The sequence below is a fragment of the Azolla caroliniana genome, unplaced genomic scaffold, assembly GCF_043228905.1.
Source record: "Azolla caroliniana isolate FFs.n. ecotype wild unplaced genomic scaffold, voAzoCaro1.0.p SCAF_4, whole genome shotgun sequence".
NCBI lineage: Eukaryota > Viridiplantae > Streptophyta > Polypodiopsida > Salviniales > Salviniaceae > Azolla > Azolla caroliniana.
In genome coordinates this window covers 20,038,429-20,062,531 of record NW_028230439.1, presented here as the reverse complement: position 1 = coordinate 20,062,531, position 24,103 = coordinate 20,038,429, and the positions used below count along the sequence as shown (strand labels likewise).

Genomic DNA, 24,103 nt, shown 5'->3' with positions numbered 1-24,103 from the left:
TCATGTGTTTGTGTGTGCATCACACACACACACACGACATGAGGACATGGGGTGAAAGCCTATGTTAAGAAGTTGAATGGCATTCTCATGTGAAACGTTTGGATGTTGCAGCAACGACATGGGGACATGGGGTGAAAGCCTATGTTAAGAAGTTGAATGGCATTCTCATGTGAAACGTTTGGATGTTGCAGCAACGACATGGGGACATGGGGTGAGAGCCTATGTTAAGAAGTTGAAAGGCATTCTCATTTGAAATTTTTGGATGTTGGAGCGTGTGGCGATCATTCATATTTAGGTTTTCTAATGGCTTTAAAAGATGTCCCTCTACCTACATAGAAAGGCCACAAAAGTTGTAACAATGGGTTTTATATACAATAACTATAAATTTGTGTTTTCACTTTTGACAATAGAAATCACTCATTTTGGTGAGACGGTATGGTCAGTGGGGGGTTTATGCTCCTAACCATACTATTGAATGTATTGCGTAATGGCCCATGTGGTTCACGTGTGGCTTGCCCAAGGTTACGAATGAGTGATTTTAACATACGCTGATGCATCACAATCTACATTACAACCTTTAATCATGGATGATCACAAGCAACTACTTGGGGCACATGGTTGTTGAGGTTCTTCAGTTAGATGCACGGGGAGTGATCCATGTTTTACCTTCCAATTTGAATAATGCAAACAAACATGGAATCTATTGGATAGAATTTATGTGATGCACAATGCTTCCTTTTTACTATCATTAGTTGGTATGAGAATTCTACAAGATGTGTGGTCTTCCGGTCACTTCCCTATTTGTTTGGAGGTTTGCAATCATTTAGTTGGCATGTATAAATCATTGATTTGCAAAACCCATTATGCTTTAACTCTTCTCTCTTCCTTCAATCTCATTTTAATTCTCTCATTGAGGAACTTAGATGCATGGAATATAACTCCACAAAACATAAAGTTTATTCATTCAAGGCATTGGTTAATTGATGCCCAATGGAGATGAGGGTTTCTTCAACAATTCTCACTTCCTCTCTAGTTGTATTGCGTTATTAATTCATGCACCACTAGAGATGGGAAGATTCTGGTTAACAAAATTCAATTGCAAGCAATTATTTCTTCGTTGTAATGTCAAAGCTATCATCAATGATCATGCTAAGATGCAACAACTTAAGGATGGGTAACCTATTTCTTTGATTGGGGTGGGGTTTATAATAGGTATTTACAAGGGTTTTCGAATATATATTAAAAAAGTATTTGCAAAGTTGATTCACCTAAGTAATGCCTTACATTTTGATTAGAGAAAGATGTTGTATCCCAACTAATACTTAATGGAGTTACATCATATATTTCCCCCAGAAGATATATTCGCCAATGATACTCACTTAGCCCATTGCTTTTTTCTATACTTATTAATCCCATTATAGTAGTAACTAATGGTGACAATGTGCATCTACGTTTTCCATCCACCTGACAACTAGTAGTGCAAGCTTCAATAGATGATTATTTCACGTTTCTACAAGCTATTTCTATAATTATTAATCCCATTATAGTAGTAACTAATGGTGATAATGTGGTTCTACGTTTTCCATCTGCCTGACAACTAGTAGTGCATGCTTCAGTAGATGATTATTTCACGTTTCTACAAGCTTCGTATGAGAATCTTGAGGGATGCATGTATGAGACCATTTCACCTTTAAGTTTGGATTACATAAAAATTAGACAAAGGTTTGCTTCATCTTGTGTATTGAGAGGGATTGGACTGTCAAATCAAGTTTGCCCAAAGGGACCAATACGACTCATACCTTGTCATGTTTCACTTCCAAAGAGGTCACCACCAAGTCCCCAAGGGATTGCCTTCTTCATGATGGGCTAACTAAGGAATTGGGGGAAGTTGTCGTAAATCAATTGCCTCACGATATAAAAACATTCGACACATCGAGCACGAACTATACGACAATGTCGCTCCCCAATGGTAAAGAGACCACTACAAACTTCAAAATATAAAAGCACATACCTCTCCACTCCATGCAATTGTGAAAGATTTGAGGGTTTCTTAAGCTAAACTAAAATTACCATACATCTAATCACTACAACAATTAAGAAATATGTTTGTATTAATTAACTAGATAGTTAATACATGAGAAATATATGAGGTGTCTCAATTAAATAGATAATTATTTAGTATAAAATATGTATATGTCAATAAGTTAGTGTGGAAAAGCTAAATGGAGGAACATGGCTCTTAGGGAATGCAACGAGGAGAGAATGAGAACCAAAAGGGAGGGTTGTAAATTATAATATTGGGCTTATTTATGCATATGAGACTTATTTGTAACACATGGGAGGACAACAATTAAGGTATCACGATAACAATTGCTTATTGGAAGTGTTCCACCTAAATTTTTGTCATAGAACATTCCATAAATATGGTATGGTATATAGAGACCATATTGTTCCAAATAAATCCACACAACATCCATGCCCTAAAAATGAGTTTAGGTATGAATAGACTCCTTCGTCCATCCATAAAGCAAACTTTCTCCTTTTTTCCAAAAAAATTATTCTTCATTAGTAGAACTTCTACATACATATCGAAATGTTTAGGCGGAAAACATTACAATGGCTCTAGCCATGATAACCTATAACAAACCACAAAGAAGCAGAGTGAAAGACTAAAAAGAATGACATTGGCCATCCTACATGTAATGAACGTCTAGCAAAACCCCTTTTTGAGGATGATTCATCCTGACCTTCTTCAATTGAACAATCAACACATGCTGGTGCATTCAAATTAGCTGAAGAATTCTCTACACTGTGGAAGGAATGGATCCTCAAAATGTTCCCTAATTTTACTTTCATAAGGATAAGGTTGACTTGAATTCTCCACACAAAAATCCCTTCAACATGCTTGGCAAATTTCTGTAATTCAGCAAACTTTCTCCTTTCTGAACCATAGCACGAAGCAAGAATGAGGAAGCAACATGTTACCTTGACAAACTCACCCCCAACAAGTTTTTTTTTGCTTTGTATGTGAGTTCAGATCAAGCAAACCTATCATCTAACCTAGGTAATTACCAACGAGATATATATTCTTCCATAGAGAGAGAGAGAGAGGGAAGGTTCGGACCGAATCCTCCTTCGGGCCGCCCAGAGGCGAGACAAGGAGTGCAATGAGGGCAAGACTTGGGGCCTGCTTCAATGAACAAAAATTGTCGTCCAACTCTCACCATATATTATTCCCGTCCAACTCTCCTTCTCTACAGTCCATTCTGTGCTCTTGTAGCTCCCCCCCCCCCCCCCCCCCCCCATGCCTACCCATCACACACAATCAATCACACACAAATCAAAGACACACACACACACAAATGTTGGTAAAATCTGTTCATTTCTTTTGTCTCATTGAAGAAAAATATGTATGTATGTAATGTCTGTACATAATATGTATGTTCGGTTCGGTTTGAGCCGAAACTGGGCCCATTGCTAGTACATATGTACAAACTAAATACATACATAACTGAATTATGTAAAATTTTAATTAAACAAACAAAAAAGACTCCTCTGCCTCTGCCTCTTCCTCTTCTGCTGCCTCTTCTCCTCCTCTGTCACAGAAAATGGCTTCTTCTTCTTCTTCTTCTTCCTCCTCCTCTTCCCAGAATCCCAACGAATGGGAGGTCCTGTCCATGTCCACCATGTCTGCATCGTCTTTAGCTCTTCCTTCGCTTCCAGAAGACGATCCCGTTCAGAAACGCAGCGATCAATTACCAGCCACCGGAACAGAAGCTGAAGCTTTACAGTTTCCTACTACTCATAAAGATCCTCCGTTTCAGCCTCAGGATTTGGCTCAAGAAGATATCGATGTTCCATTGGAAGAGAAAGCGCTGTTGAACGTCGAGGTTTCAGGTAGAATGAGTAAACTATGTGGATGCTTTTATGATATGGAGTCTCTGTGTAAAAGGAGCAGTACTGCTCTTCTCTTTCTGAGATCCTTTGATTCTCCTTTTTGTTAAGATATGTCACACCCTTGATGATGAAGAGTTCTGCAGAAGAAGCATATTGCTGTTAATGAATAGGCTAGAATAACGATATTCTTCACAGTTCGCAAGGATCACTACACGAGAATTAGATTTTACGGCTTAAGAAAGTGGTCAGAATAAGGATCTTCTTGACTGTTTGCAAAGAGAATCTGTTGTTTGCAGTCTTTTTTTCGTAATACCTGACAATAATTCAGAGGAAGAAGCACTTTTTGTCTTCTTCTAAAGTATTGATCGGAAGGTTGTATGGAGAGCCTTTTGTAGTACTTCTTGAAAGGGAGCTACTGTTACAGGCACAAACCCATTGTTTACAGTAGAAAAATAGGAAGGGATTGCCTGCCTACCTAGGGTGCAGTGGTTTCATTTTTAAATTGAATTGTACAGAAGAAGCATGTTATTCTTTGGAATGATCAACCAGTTAGAAGAAGTGCCTTATTCATTGATCTTTAGAAGAGCATGTCTTCTTCGGTTTTGTTATGTCACAAGTAATTTTGTTTTTGAGGACAAAATCTCGGCTTAAAGAGAGGTATGGCTACCACACACTATTTGGCACAGAAGACTAGGATATATTTACCAGGGAAATAAGCTAAATATAGTCACAGATCCTAAAAGCAGATAACTTTGTTTCAGAAAACAGAAACTCTTTAAAAGTCGTTATTTTCGGTAAATATGAGAACCTGTTTATCAGCGAAAGGTTCTGGATAAACTTTGTGCAGTGAATATTGCCATTGGACCTAGAAAATTCAGGGTGATATTGATGATAGGACATGTGATAAAGGATGATAGATAGATGTCTAAAACTGGTGTACTGGCTGGGGTTCCGGGGCGCTCTTTGTGACATGAATGCAAGCTAAATTTAATAACCTAAGCATAGCCATGGAACTTTTTTCAATCAAAGCTTTTGCTTTTGTTTTCAACTTGCATGCAGATCGTGTTCCATATAAGAATTCAAAGGTTTCATGGTGGAGACGACCTTCAATACTTCTTAATTTGCAAGGCACTCAGTCAAAATCAAATGCTGTCTGGTCTATTGCTCTCGTGGCTGCTTTTTTCGGCATTGTGGTTGTAGGATATAGATTGCAACGGGAGCGATCCCACAACCAACAGTTAAAACTTGATCTCTATGCCAAAGAAGAGGTAAATGAGGATCTGAAATTTAAGAATTTGTTTATGTCTTTATACTTTTTGCATTTTCTCTAATGGTCAATGAAGAGGGACCAGTGTTGTAATGCCATTTTATTATAGATGTGGATTTTTTGAAGTTTTTGGTGGTTAACAAAGAAAATTTTAGATGAGTGGCTTTGTGAGTGGTGAAATATTTCAAGGTTTGCACTATCATAAAAACCCTTGTAAAAAATTAGCAACCACATAAACAGTCTTCTTAACCAGTGTTGCAACTGTGAATTTATCTGAATGCGTTCTAAGGATATTAACTCTCTCTCTCTCTCTCTCTATTGCATTTAATTTTCATGTATCAATATTATGACTCACTTGAGCTAGATCTACTCCTGCCAGTATAGCATGCTGAAACTGTTTGAGTCATCATTGTTCACAGGATGAATTAATCTGCACAATGAATAAGTTTTTTTTTAAATCATTCAGCTCTAACTATAGGTACGTTTCTGTAGAAGCTGAATGACCTGACATACCAAGTAAACCGTCTCAAGGAAGCAATGACTGGACGCCGTAGGGTGGGTCTGACCAGAAATTCCTTCTTCTAATTAAAAAAAGGTATGCATCTTTTCTTCTTTTCTAACTAGATTAGGTACTTTGAAGATTTCTAAGGATACATCATGATTGGGTGATAATTTGATGCAGAATAGCTCATGCATCGACTCTGCTATATGTTGGCAAGTTGCTGACAGGGCAATCATATTGGTAGATAGTCTTTTTCTGGTGTACAGAATATATATATAGCTGCTCAGTATATAGCTCATGTTTTTTTGCCCAGTGAAAAATAGATTGAACTGTAGATATTCTAATCAGATGTTCATCAATTAAGAATAACCTACATATGCTCAATATGAATTCACTTTGATATATTTACATACACATGTAAACTGGAAATGGTATGTAAAAATATCTCAGCTATTGTATGGAGCATGCCTCTGTCTTTCTCTGCTTCTCTATCTGTCTCTCTGTCTATAACGTTATACATGTTTGTTTGGGATTTATGTTAAGGTACAAAAAGGTCATTCTCGCAAGGCAATTCGTTTGAATAAGAAATTCTAATATTGAGAAAATAACATTGGGTTCTAAAAAGATTTGGATTCTTCCTCTCTGTATATGATTGAATCTGGCACAAGTTTCCAATAAATTTGAGCTCCAATAGATGTGGTAGCAACTCGAGATTGGTGTCAGATTCTCTCTTGTTGTATGATTGAATCAAGATTGTGTGTGAAGTTTTGGATGTTAAATAATTTTGATAAGCTTGAACTGTATTTTTTTGCAAAGAAACCGGATTTGAATGGACAGTGAAACGTGGAGTTAATAACCTATCTTGCTTATGGTTTATATACATTCCAAATGGTGGGTTTTATCATGGGTACTGTCTTAAAACTTGTGGAAAAATCATGGTTACTACTGTTGTAGTCCTTCAAATTTACAGCAAAAATGTTTCAAGTGTTTCCTAATAACAATTACGGAGTGCAGTTACTAACAGTTCATCTTGGAATGAAGGAAATAATGATCACTATATTCTAGGTTTATATTCATGTTGAGCATGAAAAGGAGTGCAGTTACTCATGAAGTTCAACTTAATTAGAAGTCAAGTGCCTTGTGCATTAGGCCACAAGCACTAGGTTCAGATACCTTGTTAATCACCACTTACCTTGCAAGGAATTTGGTGTTACGTTATTATTCAGTCTCAATGAGGGTTGTTACACAAGGGATTGGATGTCACGGTATTGTCTATTAGAAGTCAAGGGCTTGGTTTGGTTATCTTGGTAATCAGGAAGGGCTCTTGCTCAACGGATCAAAGGTACGCTGGGCATAACAGGCTGATGACTCCCAAGAGCTCTTATCGATGCAGTCATTTGGCACCTCGACATCCACTCATCATATCCTAGGGGTGAATAAGTTCCCAAGGGTTCAGCTGTTCACTGATGAAAGTGGTACGTGAGTTGGGTTTAGAACATCGTGAGACAGTTTGGTTCCTATCTACCGTTGGTTTGCCGAGAACTATGATAAGCTTACCCTAGTACAAGAGGACTAGGTTGGGTCAACCTATGGTGTTCTGGTTGTGTGCCAGCAACAGCACCGGGTAGCTAAGTTGGCAAGGAAGAACCACTGAAAGCATCTAAGCAGGAAATCCTTCCCGAGACAAGTTCTTACCTTGCAAGGAATTCGGTGTTATGATACTATTCAGTCTTAGTGTGGGCTGTTGCACAAGGGATTGGATGTCACATTATTGTCTATTATCTCTTTGGTGTCGCTTGGTGGAACTTGAACCCACAATCCCTTGATTTAGTTACCTCGTTGATCACCACTTACCTTGCAAGGAATTCGGCGTTATGCTATTATTCAATCTCTGCGAGGGTTGTTACACAATGGATTGGATGTCATGGTATTGTCTATTAGAAGTCAAGCGCCTGATTTGGTTCATGTTAGAGTTTAGTCTTGGTGTATGGATTTCAATGAGGAATTGGATCACATTTACATCTCCTTGGTGTAGCAAGCCTGGTGGAACTTGAACCCACGATCCCTTGATTAGAAGTCAAGTGGCATGTCCATTAGGCCACAAGGGCTTGGTTTAGTTACCTTGTTAATCACCGGTTACCTTGCAAGAAATTCAAGGTTATGTTATTATTTAGTCTCGGTGTGAATTGGATGTCATATTATTGTCTATTTTAAGACAAGCATGGTGTGAATTGGATGTCATGTTATTGTCTATTTTAAGACAAGCATGTTTTCCTCTCATTGGTGTAGCACGCAAGGTGGGATTTGAACCCACAATCCCTTTATTAGAAGTCAAGTGCCTTGTCCATTATGCCACAAGCACTTCGTTTGGTTACCTTGTTAATCACCACTTACCAGAATTAAGGAACTAATGTCACCCAGAATCTTTGTAATGGCTAGGCACTTGGTTTTAAGTAGGTGAAAAAATTCTCCAGCTTCATGTTTGATAGTGCAACTCGTCTAATAATACACAGTTGATCCTGTCAAGAATAAAGGCATTACTAGGCCGGTCAGTATGTGCCACGGTCTGAACTGCATCCATGCAAACCATAGATCAGTTAGGCATATAATTATAGTATGTAAGTTAATGATGATAAAGGTATTTGACAATGTCAAGCAAATTGAAGCACCTAAATACAACCAGAATCTATTGTTACGAAGATAAGGTGTACATTCAAACTTTGGAAGTTTCATCAAACATTCATAGAGCAATCATGCAGAGCCACAGTAAACATCCTGACATACCATTTAAGAAGAAATTTTGAGATAATATGTCGTACATGGACAGTTGGACATAGTAGCTACATAGAGTTGGAACTTAATCAGCATCAGCAGTTTCCTATTGGAATTTTACAAAAGTTTACTCAATTTTTTGTCAAAAACTGCATGCTTATCTTTTCTCAGGCTTGCATTGAATTTCTAATTCGCCATCAAAATTTTAATTATAAAGGAAACACTTATCTTCACGGCCCTAAAAGTTTCTCCTGAATTAGCAAAATTAAATTTTTTTAACTTAATTTTGGATGACAGATCTGTGTAGGATCAAACTTGCAGGTTTTCTTCATACAAAGATAGCATCCGTATAAATTTTCAGTATATTTTAACCTTGTATTATTACAAGCTATCCCAGTGCAACCATCAACATGAGCTTGCTCCTTTGTTACTTTCTCCTTTGTTACTTTTATCGGTGTCCCGAACCATTTCCCTTGAAGGAAGAATAATGGCTGTAACTGGAAGGTGGAGAAGTCCACCTCCCTCATCAATTATGAGTCTAAGCTCATCTATATGGATTGTACCATGATGTCCACTCACAACCATTACTCTTTGTTCAGCCAGTTCCTGCAAATTAGTATTTTTACCATCAAACTTACAGCAAGTATTATAATGTGCATGTGTAGCAACGGGCACAGTTTCGGCTCGAACCAAACAGAACCGTTAAACCATAACGGTTTATTGGTTCCAAAAAAATTTAGTGGTTTAGTTTGGTTTGGATTTTCAATAAACGGTTCGGTTCGGTTCTAAAACTTGTGTTTATAGGTTTGGTTTAAAGGTTTATAGGTTTTTGGTTAACTTTTTTTTAACTTAATAGTTTATTAATTTAATGGTTCAATTAAAGTTTCTTTTATTGATTTAATAAATTTAACTTAAATGCTTATTTAATTTAATGTATTTTTGTTTATTTAAATGTTTTAATTAGTTTGATTTAGATGGTTAGGTTTAAATTATTTATTAAATGGTTCAGTTTGGTTTCAATTTTTCCCTAAACGGTTTGGTTTGGTTTTTGTTTTATATAGACGGTTCAGTTTCTTTGCCTTGAAACCGAACCGTGCCCATTGCTATGCCTGTGTAACAACTTCAACATTACCTGACAAAGCATCTAAAGCCAAACTCAATGCCCATGGATAGGATACATGACATGCACCTATATCACTTCCTTCCCATGTACTCATGCATGCCAGACAATGGTGTTGTGTCATACCCATACATCCCATGCACATATGAATGCCATGCTACCTGCCCATGCATGCCATACAATGGATGTTTCATACCCATCCATACTAGAAACATACAAAGGACGTGCTATGCTTTTCTGTACACCCATACATATTAGAGCCATACAGTGGTTGTGTCCAATGCCATGCATACCAACATATGCCTTTTTATGTGCTTAGCATGCAAAGCACATTAATGCAGCTCAAGAAAACATGACATACTTACAGGTGGAGTATTCCATACATTCTTCCTTCCACTAAGAGGTTCAACTCTAGGCAGTTTAACATCTCTCTCACGAAGGATGTTCATCTGGCTTTCCACAGGTTTTGACTTCTCCAGACCAGCATGAACCGCAATCAATTTTTTAAAGCCAAATACTTCTTCATCCACATCCTAGCATTAGATGACACATCTAGATGAATATAAACATTACTTATCTTGTACTAAATCAGCCATTGAATAATATTTCCAAAATATACCTGCTCATAAACCCACACTAGTTCTTGAAGAAATTTCTTGTGTTTTGCTGGCATGGTGTCTTTAAGACCTGCAGGAAAATGTACCCGAGTGTTTTCTAAGTAGTATCAATCCTCTGCATATGCACATTATATTGCTCTTAACACTTCAGAAATACATGGAATAACAAGACTCTTTAGAAGTTTGATTACCCCGAATAACAAATGCATTTTCAGTTCTGTGACTAGCTGTATTCATTGTCCAGATTTTGTGAAGAGAAGCCAAGTTCAGTAAAGATCATATATCAACTATACTCCTGCCTAGAACAAATTTTGACCACTAAAAAAGGTATTTTCAATAGGTGGTTCTATAATCTCCTTCATGGATTCAATCTCTTATATTATTCTTGACGATCCATAGAAGTGTAATATCAAAAGAACTAGAGTTTGGTTTTGATGGAAATATGATTTCTCTAATGTGGCATATGATCCTTTCTCCGGTAAACTTTCTCTATGTTCTTCATTTTGGAGTAGATCAGGATGATATCAAAATAACTTACCATAAAAGTGATAGACAGATATCATTCATTATATACATTAAAACTAAAGGAGTATTGGTAAGCCCAGCGGACATTGGTGTTCCAACCAATGATAATGAATGGCAGATAAACTCCTTTCATAAGCTTGCATAAGTATAACTACAAAGTTTGCTCAATCCATCTCTCGATTGTTTATTGATGAGACCAAAATGCAGCTACATACTTTCTTTGAGCTTGTTAGCAAAATAACATGTGCTTTCATACTTATTTTTGAAGACATATTCAAAATAATAGTGTGGAGATGGTAATGATGCCATGTTGATCTCTGTTACTAGACCGAGAATGCTACTTTTGACTGCATGCTATGTATAAAGTCATATGCATTGGCCCCTACCTAAATAGGTTTTAATTGTCCCCATGACTCCCTGGAGAAATGTTCTAATGTGGATCATCAAAGATCTTCAATCCACATCAGGTTTTTGAACTCCATCAAGACCCACATATGAACTTATACTTGCATATTGATGCTTGAAGATGGCTGAAGTTTTCTCTCTCATCATATTGATCTTCAAAAGTGCCTAACGTCTTCTCTCCCAACATCCTTGCTCCAAGTATTTAAACAATGAACCACTTAAAAGACATGAGAGTGATAGTAAAAGGTGAATTTTGTTCTTGAAAAAGCAACAAAAACAGAGTTTTTTATATAGCCCTTGAATGATTGCAATAAAAAGGGGTTCCATTTAGTGAACCCCATTTCCTCCCCCTCTCCTGAAATAAAATCCCCAAGATAAAGCAAGCTATCAGCTTCATCTTGTATCAACAATCAAATACATACGTACATATATATATTTATCTTTTGTGATAGATTATACTAGTGGGGGAAGCTCCATGTGAAGTAGAACAAACATAAAAAAATGATCACACATACACGTATGGTATCCACTATAATCATTAGTCAATGACATACATACCCGGATCTCCATGTGGCAAGCCATAAGAAGCAAAGGTGGATGCTGCATCGTAGGTGGATCCCTGGTACTCTGTCCCTTTCTTCACATTCACCTTCTCTTGCATAATGCCTGCCCAGCGTCGACCTTGTACATGCATTGATTCATAACCAGGGCCTGACCACCATCCTTCTCTCACCTCATTGTGAGAGAATTCATCCCAAGTAGAGGAAAGTTCAAGGCCAAGACCAAAATCACGATCAAGAAGAGACTCAATACCAAAACCACGATCGATCGAAGACTCGTTACAGGAATCACGTCGAGGAAGAGGTGGCTTAGGTGACGGAAGAAGCTTCAAGAAGTATGCGAATGCGAGGTCGTGGTTGCCGCAAAGGTAGACGTGTTTCTGTGAAGGGTAAAGAGTCGGGAGATCACAAAGGAAATCAAGGACGCGGGAAGTGTCAGGTCCTCGGTCACAATAGTCACCTAGGAAGATGACTGTGGAGTTGTGGAAGGAGGCCCCAAGGCGGAGTTCAAGGTTTCTCCATAGCCTCTCTAGCTTTCCAAAGTATCCGTGGATATCTCCGATACAGACGATCGGGCTGGCCTCGGGCCCCATCTCTCTCTCTCTCTCTCTCTCTCTCTCTCGTGTTAAGAGAAGAAAAGCGGAAGGAGGAGAGAAGAGCAGAGGTGCAGAGTGTTACGTCTCTGTTTCTTGAGAGAGGAGAGGAAGTGAAGAGAAGAGAAGAGAAGAGGAATAGGAAGGTCATGAGTTCAAGGCCCACCTTCAACAACTTTTCTCTTGGTTTTTTTATCAATACATGTATTACCTCAATTTGACGTAAAACACACACACAAACAAACAAACAAACAATAATAATAATAATAGCGAAAGAATGTACAAGTTGAAGCATATATACCTACATCAAAAGAGATTGTGCTTTGTATCATGTATAAAAAGAGTTTCCAAAAGAACATTGCGCTTTAGACAGTAATGAAAAGTTATCTTTGCATTCATAAGGCATTTTTTATATACTTCAATGTACTTCCACATAATATTGACGTTTATATAATGATGCTTCTAAGATCTATACACATTCTTTGTTTAGACCTTAGTTATGAGATAGATATATCATGAATCAGATGTGAAAGCACCCCTTGGAGTGTGGTGACGGACTGTATAGTTGTGAACTTATGAAACATTGAAAGCACATTCATCTCTACAATTGTAGGCATGGATGACCTACTTGTGAACAAGAGATGTGATGGCCTCACAAGAGTGAACATATGGTTCTTTAATCTGTTGTTGGGTGAAAGCAACGTGATTGCTAAGTGAATCAAACATCTTGGCATCAAATTTTTAATTGACAAGACACATTGTCTATTGTTGAGCTGCACAATAAACCTCTCCATTGACTATTGATCTGCACAGTGAGCACCTCCATTTTTTATATACGTTTCCAAATTAGGAATGGAAACATACATCTAAATCCATGTTGATAAGGCAATGTCTCAATATATGCATCAAGCTCAAGGTTACTCTTGTGTTTTTTGTTATGGAGATGGCAATGTGTTCATACCTTGGGTCAAGCTCAAGGTTCCTGAGTGTTTGTTGTCATGCAAATGAGCAAAGGAAACGCATAGTTAAAGAATAGAGATAGGTAGGTAGGATACAACACATACAAAAATCTCTTACGCCATGTCGTACCTAAAGATATTCAACATTATGTTAATCAATTATACACAAGTTTACTTACTCTATGCTCATTGAAACCCTTCAATATAGCAAGGTTAATATTACAATAAATCAAGTTTATCGGTTATCATTATAAGTTATAACATTACAAAATGATCAGCTATTAGAACTTCTCCCCAATCGGTGTCTAGAACAAGACAAATACGTATGTAGTAGTTACCTAAGCTGTGCCCAATTAAGAAAACAAATGGGTGGCTTTGAGGTTCTTTTCTGGTAGAGATGGACCATCCTAATGTATTTCCGAAACAAGGCTAGGCAAAATGTAATTGTATACAAAATAAGGAGTTGTTTACTTTGCCCACAAGTAGTAAAAATGAAGGATTTCCTTCATTTCAACGGGAATGCATGTACTTCAGAAGAAGCTATGGAATCTAGAATCCAGTGATGAGGAACAACATGGGCATTCTTCACTAACATGCCTAGCTCCTTTGCCTCTACCTGTCTTCTACATAAAACTTTTGTTACCTCAGCTTTGCTAATGCCTATAGAAGCTTCATTATTATACACAATGACTGTTTCTTTCTGTAAGGCTTCATCAACTGAGGTAACTGGTTTTCTATGGAGAACCACACCTCCACCAGCTGTGACCAATGTTTGCAGATCACCTCTATAATCTGGCAAAAAATCTCCCATGAAGTAGAATTGGAACTCTTCAAAGAGCTTAGTGCCCTAAACAAAATTTGCAGTATTTTGGTTAGGATTTTGTCTTTCGAATAATGATAAACATACAATATCAACAGTGAAAAATGCCTTAACATGACCATGAACAAGTGGAAGAAAGACAATGCATTACTTTGACAAATGAAGGAAAAGTAGAAAATGGACAGTATGATACTGGTAATCAGCCCGATTTGGTACGGTTCAACCAAACCATCAACATCAAACATGAACCTAAACCAAACTGAACTGAACCTATTGAAACCGTTTAAACCGAACTATCTACACCTAAGCCGTTCAAACATAGCCTCTTCAAAAGCTTCAAACTTAAACTCAAATGCTCACAACATATTTAGATCCAAACCAAACCATTAAACTATTACGTCAAACCATTAATAAAAAACTAAACTAAATATAACCTAAAAAACTAAACTAAAGTCTTCACATTATTTTAAATATTAAAATTAAGAATTCACTAATAAAAATGTTTGAAATTGTATAAACCTAGTCAAACTAAATAGAAACCAAACTGGGTCAGCCAAACCAAACTAAACCATCTAAAAAACTAGGAACTTAAACCAAACCAAAACTCCAATGGCAAAACCACGTTTAACGCTTCGCTTCCCCTCAAACCAAATCAGGGCTGATTCCTATATGATAGGCTTTAAAAAAATAATGGTAAACACAGAATATAGACAGTGCAAAATACCTTGAGAGACGCACGCAACCGAGCTTTCTTTGGTCCTTCAAGCACACCATGGATGTCACTTGGTACCTCATAAGCTTCCTCGTTCACAGGTTTGCTTGCTTCTGTGCAGGCTTTCAACCCTAATTACATTGCACAATAGAGTAAGCAGAAACAATGGCAATAATGCATGAAAATCCTAATTAACAATCAAATTTTGAGTGTAATCAGCAATGATAAAAATATATTGAGCATGAGATGGGTATAGTGAAAGTATAATCAACTTCAAAATAATCAACCAAGAACAGTGGTGGAGTTCTTACAATCTAATTTCAGAATCCATTTTCCCTCTAAGATTGCTAACAAGAATTTCAATGTTCTACGGGCAGCACCATGCTCATCGGTACCAGCAATTACATGTGTCACATGGCTATTCCAAGTTTTGGTGACACTCGCACCCGTGAGCTTTGCAAATGATGCTACTTGTTCCTGAAATGCACACAGATTTTGAAAGGCATCTAAAGGTCATGAAATTCCATAAAAAAAAACTTTAATAAGAATCACACAATACACAACTATATACAGATCACATTATAGACAACATTAAATGTTTGACATACAGAATGTTATTAGGTTAGCATTTTTCAAATTAATCTAGTTAATAAATAGTATCTTCCCATACCTTTCCTGCACTGTCTAAAGCAGATCCACAGAGAACCCACTTATTAGTTGCCCCACACTGCCATTTCAGAGTTTGTAAGCTATTATCAGTTTGAGTTTTTTCTGCTAGACTTATTGCATTCCTTTTCTTGGTTGCATTGGTTTTCTGCTCGGTGACATCTGAGATTTCTTTCTGATTTTTCCCAGGGAACTTCTCAGATGCATGCTCAGGACATAGCATGATAAACTTGTCCTACAACAAAATGTTTGGGTAAGATAAGTTACAAACTAGAAATGGTAATGAAGAAGCTGGCGAAGGACTTCAATGCTATGAATAATACTTCTTTCTATTTGCAAAAGTCAGAAGCAAGACAAGTTATAAATTAGATATGTTTATAATGAAATGCTACTTACATAAATTTGGAGCTGCCTAACTCATTCCATTTACAAAGTTTCAGAGTAAGATAAGTTACAAACAAGAAATAACAACGAAAAAAGTTAGGCAGCTATGGAGTTCAATGCTATTCCTACCTCATTCCATCACAAACGATAAGATCAAGTAGTTACAAACAAAATATGTCAATAAAGAAAAGTCAGCAAACTATAGAAATTCCTGCCTTATTCATTTGTAAAGGTTCAGAGTAAGATAAGTTACAAACTAGGAGTAAGATAAATTACAAACTAGAAATAACAACGAAGAAAAGTTGTCTAGCGAGGTATCAGCGAATGCATACCTCATTCCATTTACATGTGAGAGTTCTTGCACAAGGATAATGGTAACTCTTTTTACAGCGTTTAATACAGCAACCCAATGCTGCACCCTTCTTTCCACAAAAATTGCATTTCATCTTTTGACCTCTCACAGACTCTGCTGTAAGATTCTTGGCCACGTCATTAACAAAGTAAACATCAGGTGCCCTGAATAATTTCCAAGAAACGTCAGAAGTATTTAAGAAAGAACTAACCTAAAGCAAAAGAGATATTACAAATTTGAAGGAGGGCGGTGGGATGATCATTATACCATTCAGCACAGTTGGTATGCACATGAATTATTTTAGCTTCAGCATTCACTTTTTTCACAGGAACTCCATTCCGACTATAATGTTTCATTGGACCTGTGACCTGCATACCATAGAGTAAGACCAGGTATACTTACATTGCTACAAATCATCTTTGAAAAGAGCACAAAGACCTATTTTGATTCTTACCTCAGAATCTTTTGAGCTTCCACAAAAAATACATTCAGGGTGATAAATGTTGGATTTGTTCATCTCAAGAATTGGACCTTGAATCATTGATTTCTCTGTCTCCAACTTATCGGGGTGAGCTTGCCCAGTCTGAGAAGAAACTTGGGCACTTTTCTCATTTAATTTTCTCTTTCCATTGGTAGCTAGTGCATCCTTCTTTTCAATAGAAATAGCTTTCTCTATCAAAGCACATTTTCTTCTCTTCCCTGATGCTTCACATGTCTTGGCTTTCCTTTTACAGTTTGAAGTTGTTTCTGTCTTTAGAGATTCATCGAAAAATGTCTCAGAACATTTTGTCTTCAGAGCATCCCTCAAGCCCCCTAAAGCAATATCATCTTGCTTTTGTAGAGTATTTTTGTTTAATGATATACATCCCCGTAGAGTAAGATCTTTCATTGTTGAATTCAAATGCCGTTGCTTGCCATTGCTTTCACATGGTGACAGGAACTTGTCCTGAGAATCAAATTCTCCACTATTACATGAAAGTTCTACTTCACACACATGGTGTTCCTTATTCTCCAGTGAAATGCCAGCTATAGCTTCTTTATTTGAATTCTGTAGTTGAATTATGTCAACATCAGTCATTGAATGTGTGTGCGCAGGAATGAATGTACTATTAGAGGTCAATTAGATTCATAAAAGGTAATATAACCATATCAACATACAATTTCTTTTGGACAGTTGCCTTTGAGTGCTTCTGGGGTCTGTTCTGTACAGTTAGAGTTGAAGTGATCAGCAAAACCATCACCAGCATTCACAGTAGCATCATCCTTGATAATTTCCTAAATGAATCAAAAGACCTATCAATGAATCTCTCTTAACTTAAATTCAGTAACTTTATAACCTCACCACAACTTACCTCATCTACAGCTACATCATCATCACTATCCTTCAGATCACTGAAAGCAGGTCGTACTAAAGCAATTTCCTGAATACAACAAATGCTCTGTCAATTTGACACTTTGAAATTCAAATTTTATATCTGCAGGATTGCATGGCTTACCTCATCAAAATCCATATCATCATCACTATCCTTCAGATCACTGAAAGTAGGTTGAGCAACAGAAAGGCTTGCCATGGGTTGAGTACCATGTATTTCCTCGCTGTCTTGTGAATTCTCATCTCTTAACCAAAAGAAAGGATCAAGTTTGATTCTCCTGGTGTCTTCTTCTGTTGGAGAACTGCCTAACTGACTAGTTTTAATATTAATTTTTGGTGGTTCCGTATATTCTTCGTCAAGACCATTCATTTTCCTTTCACTTTCACTATAGGCATTCACTTCATCGGCTTTTTTTTGTTCATTTTTCTTAGTTATTCTCTTATTTCCACAAGCTTTTTTGCTCTTCCTTCCTTTAGGTGCCTTCTTGCATTTGGGCATTTCAATATCTAATGCAACAGTATCCAAATCTTCTGATTCTTCTTTCCCTTTGACATTAATGCCTTGTAGACTCATCAAATCATGATAATCAGGAAATTCACACTTTTTAGCTGAACATTCTTTGGGAGTACTCTCGTCTTTGTTTAATCCAAATTCCCCTTTCATGGAGGAGGGCTTAGGAACTTGAACCCGTTTTTTCGCCAGAATATGCCCTTTAAATGAAATCTCTGGAGATTTTTGTTCACCTTGTGTTTTGCTTTTCATTCGCTTTTCATTATTGGTGATGTTGGAAAGAACTTTCCTCTTCTTATTAGAGGGCTCAGGTCTCGTTGTATCTGGATAATCAGCAATTAGAAAAGGAGAATATTACTGACATATTGACATTAATGCATACCTGTTATAAATGTAATGAAATGATGATTCTAAATTTTAAAACAGAACTTAAACTATAAGATTAAAAAACTTCTAGCAACATTTTTATCATAAAGCTATGTAAAGCTTAAGAAATATGTAAAAACAAAAAATGAACCCTGAAATTTTAAACAGCTAAATCACACCTTAAGTTGCATACTGGGAACTGATAAAGACACTAAAGTTTGTAGAAATTCATCTGTCACTGGGGAAATTGTGGAAAACATATATTTCTACTGCAAAGCTAGTTGAACGCAAAAATATTGCAAACCGAAATTTAAATACTGAGAACTCATAAACACCAAGTTAACCTAGCTTGTGAAAAATCCATCACAAATTTTCAAGGTAAAGTCAAGATAAATCCAAGAATGTTATACTTGCCTGGATTTATTGAAGTATCTGGTGCAGCTTGAGATGCCATAAAATCCATTCCAGCAGCATTTCCCATACTAACATAAATTGCAACCAGAGAGTCCATATGAGGAGCCTGCCGAATTTCTGAAGAAGAAAAAACGCACAAAGGTTATAAAAAACAAACAGGAAAAACGCTCAATTCCCATCTTTTGACCCATAAAAAAAACCTTGAAAGATATATTGATCTCTTTCGTTTCATATTTATTTTCTCTAGCAACTTTATTTCTATATCTTCGCTTCTCACAAACGACATTGTCACTTTCCATCCTGTTGTGAACCCTCATTTTACCTCTCACAAACCCTAATTTCGTCCCTTTACGTCTACAAATCCTAATTTGAGTTTTTCAACATTTACAAACCCATAATCATCTTTTGGGATCTGATTAAACCCTAATTTCATCTTTTAAGTCACTTGCAAAACCGTTATTTTATTTCTTGAACGATTGCAAACTCTGATTTCTAAACAAAAGGAATGAAGATTCATCTCGCACAATTCTACTTTTAACAGAAGATAGAAGAATCCCCTTACAGACCCTAAGAAAATTTAAATATCTCTTACACATCATAATTCTTGACCCCTTAAAAACCCTAAATGGTGATAAGAAACCTTATAAAAGATATACAAATTCAAACTCTAAATTAGGACTAGTAAAATCCCAAGGTTTCCCAGAAGTAAAGAAAGACTCACCTCTACGAGTGGTTGGAACTTTGCACAGAGGACATGTAGGCCTACTCTTTACAGATTGCAAAATACAAGACCTGGAAGCATATATTTGTCATCAGATTATAATTTTTACATTTTGTGTAACATAGCACGGATAAAATAGACAAAAGGAGTTGTTTTCGGAAAATAGCATTACCTGCAGAAGGTATGATTGCAAGAGAGAGAAGAAGCTTGTTTGAATAAGCTTAAGCTGCAACATCAACAAATCAGATCTATCATGAATATAGATTCTCACTCATTTCTGTCTCAAAAAGATCAATCGGTTCTCTCTCTCCCTTTCCCTTCATTTTGGTTCCTTTCGCTTTAACTTGTGTTCATTTCTACTCCACGGTCTCTTTTGTTCTCTTCCCTTCCCTCTAAGTTAACAATGTGTGTGTGTCTGTGTGTGAGTGTCTGGGTCTGTGTGGGGATTAAAGAAGAAGACGAAGAGATCTACCAGATAGAGCACTTGAGCTCGCGTCCGAGACGATCTAGTTGATTTGAATCGGGTAGCACAGCAGCCATCGCAGGATACAAAGAGACAGAAAGAGACAGACAGAGTGAGTGAGTGAGAGGAGGAGGAAGAAGAAGAAGAAGAAGCTGTAGAAGAGAGGGAGAGGAAATATGGCTTTGAAATTTGAAACTCTTTTTATCTCTTTCAGTCTTCCCTTCCCTCCAAATTCCAATTCCAATGCCTTCCTCTCTCCTCTCTCATTCGTATACGCATACGTATACGCATACGCATACGCATATGTATATGTATAGCAGTATACGTACATGTATGCTTTTGCTCTCATACATCGTCCCGAGTTAGGAGTAAATGTCACCTACTCCTCTCTCATAAACCAGTTGAGGTAGTCGGATCATATATATACTTGGGAGTCACTTTTAGTGCTCGTTCTGGTAAATTCTTGATGACCCAGGCAGCCAAAGATAGGCCAACGAGAGGCTATGCATCCCTCTCACTTTTAGAGAGACAATGCCACCAAGCATACTTTCAAGAGCCACGGACTAAGGGATGGCTCTTCGACTCATTAGTGACCCCTTCCCTCGTGTATGCATCAATAGTATGGGCTCCAGGTCTACCATCTTTCATGTGGACGCAATTAGAGAGACCTTTGGTGACGATGCGATCACGTCAACTCCGAAGCAAATCGACAGTACCGCATGACTTTATTACAGCAAAGTTCAGTTTGCCCCTGATGTTAGTAGAAGCACTTTTCCAAGTGGTAGTTTTTATTCATCGGATACATAGCCAACCACAATATAGGATCTCCAGTCGAGCCTTTGAGGCATCCCGATCCCTATATGTGTCTAGAAACTCTAACTCTTGGTATAGCACTATAGTGAGTTGGTTACTTGCAAATGACATAGACATTAATAACCTACCTCCCCTTAAGTACAATCATGGGTTGATCAAACCGTATATCTTATGAAGACCATAATAAAGTAATACACCAAGAATATATGGCAAATTTACACCTGATATACATTGATCACCCCACGAGAGCCACTCCCATCTAAAATGGTGTACTATACGGAACACTTCTTGCGCTTCTCCGAGTTAGGTTTTATTACACAACCAAGATATCTAGATACATTCTTATCAAATGCACTAAGGGTGGCCATTGGACAACTTAGGATATCATCTCACTAACTTGAGATTGAGAATGGTTGGGCTAATCGAGTCCCTAGAGAGGAAAGGCTCTGTAGATTATGTCACATAGAGATAGAGGATGAGTATCACTTTACGCGCAAGCGTCCAACCTATACCAAGATAAGGGTGGAATACCAAGACATATTAGGACCCTCTCCAAACTATTAGATACCCCAGATATAAAGAGACTAGGTAAGGATATCTTAGAGCTAAAACAACATAGGGAGAATAAGCTACAAAGTGTTAACCATAACCCTTTTAATATTCATCAACATGTAAGTAGTGTAATTTTTCAGGAACAAGGGGAGACGATGGATGTGGGTACACTTACACCACTCAATCTCTCTCTTGAGGAAGCATAAATGCAAAGAACAACCAAATACCCTCGGATGTTGGGCTTCAAAACAACTCGACGTGGAGTAGAAACGATTACAAAGATAAGGGAGCGTGAGCTATGCCAACTAGAAGCTATGGTTGGGGTACCTTCTACATTGGGACCACGGGGGGCCACATCCACATCGAAACCCTTTGACCTCCTGTTTCTTTTCGAGAGATTTTGATAGAAATGAAACTAGGCCTAGTATAAAGCTATTTCATCATAGAACATGTTTGTTATTTTACTAGAACTATTTAGCTTAAGCTCTATTTTTATTTTTTATTTTTTATATTTTCGATGAATGGGTAAATATTCTATTTTGTTGTAAACCAATTGGCTCATGGCCCAAATTTGACCTTAGAAGACGTAATATACCTTTCTTTCTCTCTCTCCCTCTCTATACACATGTGTGTGTATGTACCTCCCCCATACATTTTGATGTCTTTTCTCTTCGAGTGTTTCTTTTTGTCTACACCATGATAACCCGCACGTCGAGTGTTGCCCCTTTATGTTGTCTGAAGAACCTCTTACATGAATGCACCATCTCTATCCAACTTTCTGGTAAACTTTGTTTTGTGTGCATCCATCGGAGACTCCTAACCATTGCTTGTGGAGTTGTGATTTTGTGATGGAAATATGGAAAAGAACCTTAAAACTATAAATACTTGTACCTCCCCGAGTGGTGTATACATGGGGGGTTGTATTGTGAGCAATTATACAAGACCATCCAATGTTATATGAGTAGGAGGATGTTGCATATGCTCTTTCTCTAAGACACATTATGATGCAAATAACAACTATACTCTTGAATCCACTAATAGCGCCATGTGAATTTCAAATATGGCAAATGACAAGTAACACTATCGTTTGGTATATTTGGAACACCGATTGCTTGAAGGTATTCCAATTTGTGATAGAAAGACCTATCCGTCCCATGTGTTCATTTAAATCTCATCCATATTGCATGACCAAAAGTTATTAGTGTTGATGTTGTGAAATACTTAAGAAGCAAAATCTTAGGTCATGCATGATCTAGAAATGATAGCTTAAATAATAGACATAACATTAACCTTGTCGCTCAAGACACGACTAAACCTTGATCACAAGCTTAACCACATACACCATTTGAGTATTTGTCCCAACGAGGACAATCACGAAACATCCATGTATTGTAAATGCAATTCAACATTTGCAAATAAACCCTTTTTAAATCGACTCTTAGTTACATGGAACCTTGAAATAAAGATGCATGCTTACATATATTTCACAATTTGCATTACCTTTATGGTTGTCCTAACATCTTACACACTTGAAATTACCTAACTTAGAGACTTGGCATCAAACAAATCGAGTCAATAAACCCGTAAGTTTGATGTATTTTTCATCGTCATTACTAACTCTAGAAATAAGGAGTGCAATGCTCAACCCAATAACACATAGTTGGCCATTGTGCTCCCATTGGTTGCATTTTTATCTCTATCACGCATACATACATCAATGCACAAAATACTAAGTGCAACATTTCTGAAACTTCGAGAGGCACCAAGTGTATAACATAAAAATCAATGAGGATTAAGGACAATATGCTAAAAATGCATCTAGATAATTGTATATTAACCTTTTAGCTCTAAACATTATGTAGAATCTCCACACGTCTCCTGAATTTCATGCAATATTCCACCAAAATCCGTTAATGGCATATGAATAGATGGGTAAGTCACATAATCCAATGATATAGGTGGAGTACATCATAATTGGTCAATATCATACGATAATACTTGTCATTTACAAACATTGTAACTTGTATTGCATTGTTGGGAGATCAAATAGAACTCGATACATAAAATCAACATGGCGTTAACATGAGAAGGATTGACAACGCTCACTGACCACAATAGAACTACTACATATCAACAAAAAGACAATGTATTTGGCAATAACAATGAGATGGGCCACACCAATCAACCAATGACACTTGCGCTCTTATGATAAGGACAAGTTAACATGTTGGGCCCATGTTGAGACACATAAAAACACTTGGGCATATTTGTTCAAATGTCATATGTTTTTATGCACTTGCATTGAATGTCAATAGCTTCCACGAGTGAATTGTGTCATACAAGTACAATGACCTATGGGGCCACATGAATGATGCAAAGAGCAAAGCTAATGTATGCTTGTCTATTGATGATGCTCCTACTTTCATCGATGCAAAAAGTTAGTGAGAAGGTGATGAGAGGGTATCCCAATATAATGCACCCCTTCTCCACTTTTGTGATGTTGATTGATTTATTGACAATTCTGCCTTGTTGCTATTATAAATATTGTCTTGCATACACGATCTCTCTCTCCCTCTCTCATAATTATTTGTTTTATTCTATTGTACAAGAATCTCATGTTCAGTTTGGTCTCTTTACATCACTCACTCCTTGAAAAGGAAGAAGAATTTATCAATATGGCCTTGATGAAATGCACCAACAATCCCGTTGGATGAACACTCTCCAATTTTGTGTTAAGGAA

General features: G+C 37.2%; 3 protein-coding genes across 3 annotated transcripts; 1 reads left to right on the top strand and 2 right to left on the bottom strand.

Annotated features, from left to right (window-relative positions):
* The first annotated feature begins 3,573 nt into the window (after positions 1-3,573).
* Positions 3,574-6,128, top strand: LOC147865302 (ATG8-interacting protein 2-like). The gene is made up of 4 exons (XM_087318082.1): positions 3,574-3,897; positions 4,957-5,165; positions 5,657-5,759; positions 5,847-6,128. The coding sequence occupies exons 1-3, from the start codon at positions 3,609-3,611 to the stop codon at positions 5,747-5,749; spliced, it is 591 nt and encodes a 196-aa protein (XP_087174208.1). The 5' UTR covers positions 3,574-3,608; the 3' UTR covers positions 5,750-5,759; positions 5,847-6,128.
* A 2,614-nt stretch (positions 6,129-8,742) lies between these two features.
* LOC147865301 (tyrosine-protein phosphatase RLPH2-like) lies at positions 8,743-12,342 on the bottom strand. Its single transcript, XM_087318081.1, has 4 exons — positions 11,664-12,342; positions 10,178-10,245; positions 9,924-10,091; positions 8,743-9,044 (listed from the first exon to the last, which is right to left on the bottom strand). The coding sequence occupies exons 1-4, from the start codon at positions 12,256-12,258 to the stop codon at positions 8,844-8,846; spliced, it is 1,032 nt and encodes a 343-aa protein (XP_087174207.1). The 5' UTR covers positions 12,259-12,342; the 3' UTR covers positions 8,743-8,843.
* Positions 12,343-13,410: 1,068 nt separating this feature from the next.
* BRCA1 (breast cancer susceptibility1) lies at positions 13,411-20,145 on the bottom strand. The gene is made up of 16 exons (XM_087318657.1): positions 20,008-20,145; positions 19,708-19,761; positions 19,536-19,606; positions 18,776-18,931; positions 18,580-18,638; positions 18,417-18,444; positions 17,648-18,375; positions 17,504-17,572; positions 17,310-17,426; positions 16,606-17,199; positions 16,419-16,519; positions 16,132-16,315; positions 15,420-15,650; positions 15,061-15,226; positions 14,762-14,880; positions 13,411-14,064 (listed from the first exon to the last, which is right to left on the bottom strand). The coding sequence occupies exons 1-16, from the start codon at positions 20,073-20,075 to the stop codon at positions 13,723-13,725; spliced, it is 3,087 nt and encodes a 1,028-aa protein (XP_087174783.1). The 5' UTR covers positions 20,076-20,145; the 3' UTR covers positions 13,411-13,722.
* Between the last annotated feature and the right edge of the window lie 3,958 nt (positions 20,146-24,103).

Coding starts and splice junctions, on each gene's coding strand:
- LOC147865302 (XM_087318082.1), top strand. CDS start 3,609: ATGGCTTCTTCTTCTTCTTCTTCTTCCTCCTCCTCTTCCCAGAATCCC. Junction 3,898..4,956: donor GTTGAACGTCGAGGTTTCAG/GTAGAATGAGTA, acceptor ACTTGCATGCAG/ATCGTGTTCCATATAAGAAT. Junction 5,166..5,656: donor ATCTCTATGCCAAAGAAGAG/GTAAATGAGGAT, acceptor ACGTTTCTGTAG/AAGCTGAATGACCTGACATA.
- LOC147865301 (XM_087318081.1), bottom strand. CDS start 12,258: ATGGGGCCCGAGGCCAGCCCGATCGTCTGTATCGGAGATATCCACGGA. Junction 10,246..11,663: donor CTTGCCACATGGAGATCCGG/GTATGTATGTCA, acceptor ATTTTCCTGCAG/GTCTTAAAGACACCATGCCA. Junction 9,045..9,923: donor ATGTATGGAATACTCCACCT/GTAAGTATGTCA, acceptor ACTAATTTGCAG/GAACTGGCTGAACAAAGAGT.
- BRCA1 (XM_087318657.1), bottom strand. CDS start 20,075: ATGGCTGCTGTGCTACCCGATTCAAATCAACTAGATCGTCTCGGACGC. Junction 19,762..20,007: donor GAGCTCAAGTGCTCTATCTG/GTAGATCTCTTC, acceptor TTGATGTTGCAG/CTTAAGCTTATTCAAACAAG. Junction 18,445..18,579: donor TTCCCAGTATGCAACTTAAG/GTGTGATTTAGC, acceptor TTTAAAATTTAG/AATCATCATTTCATTACATT.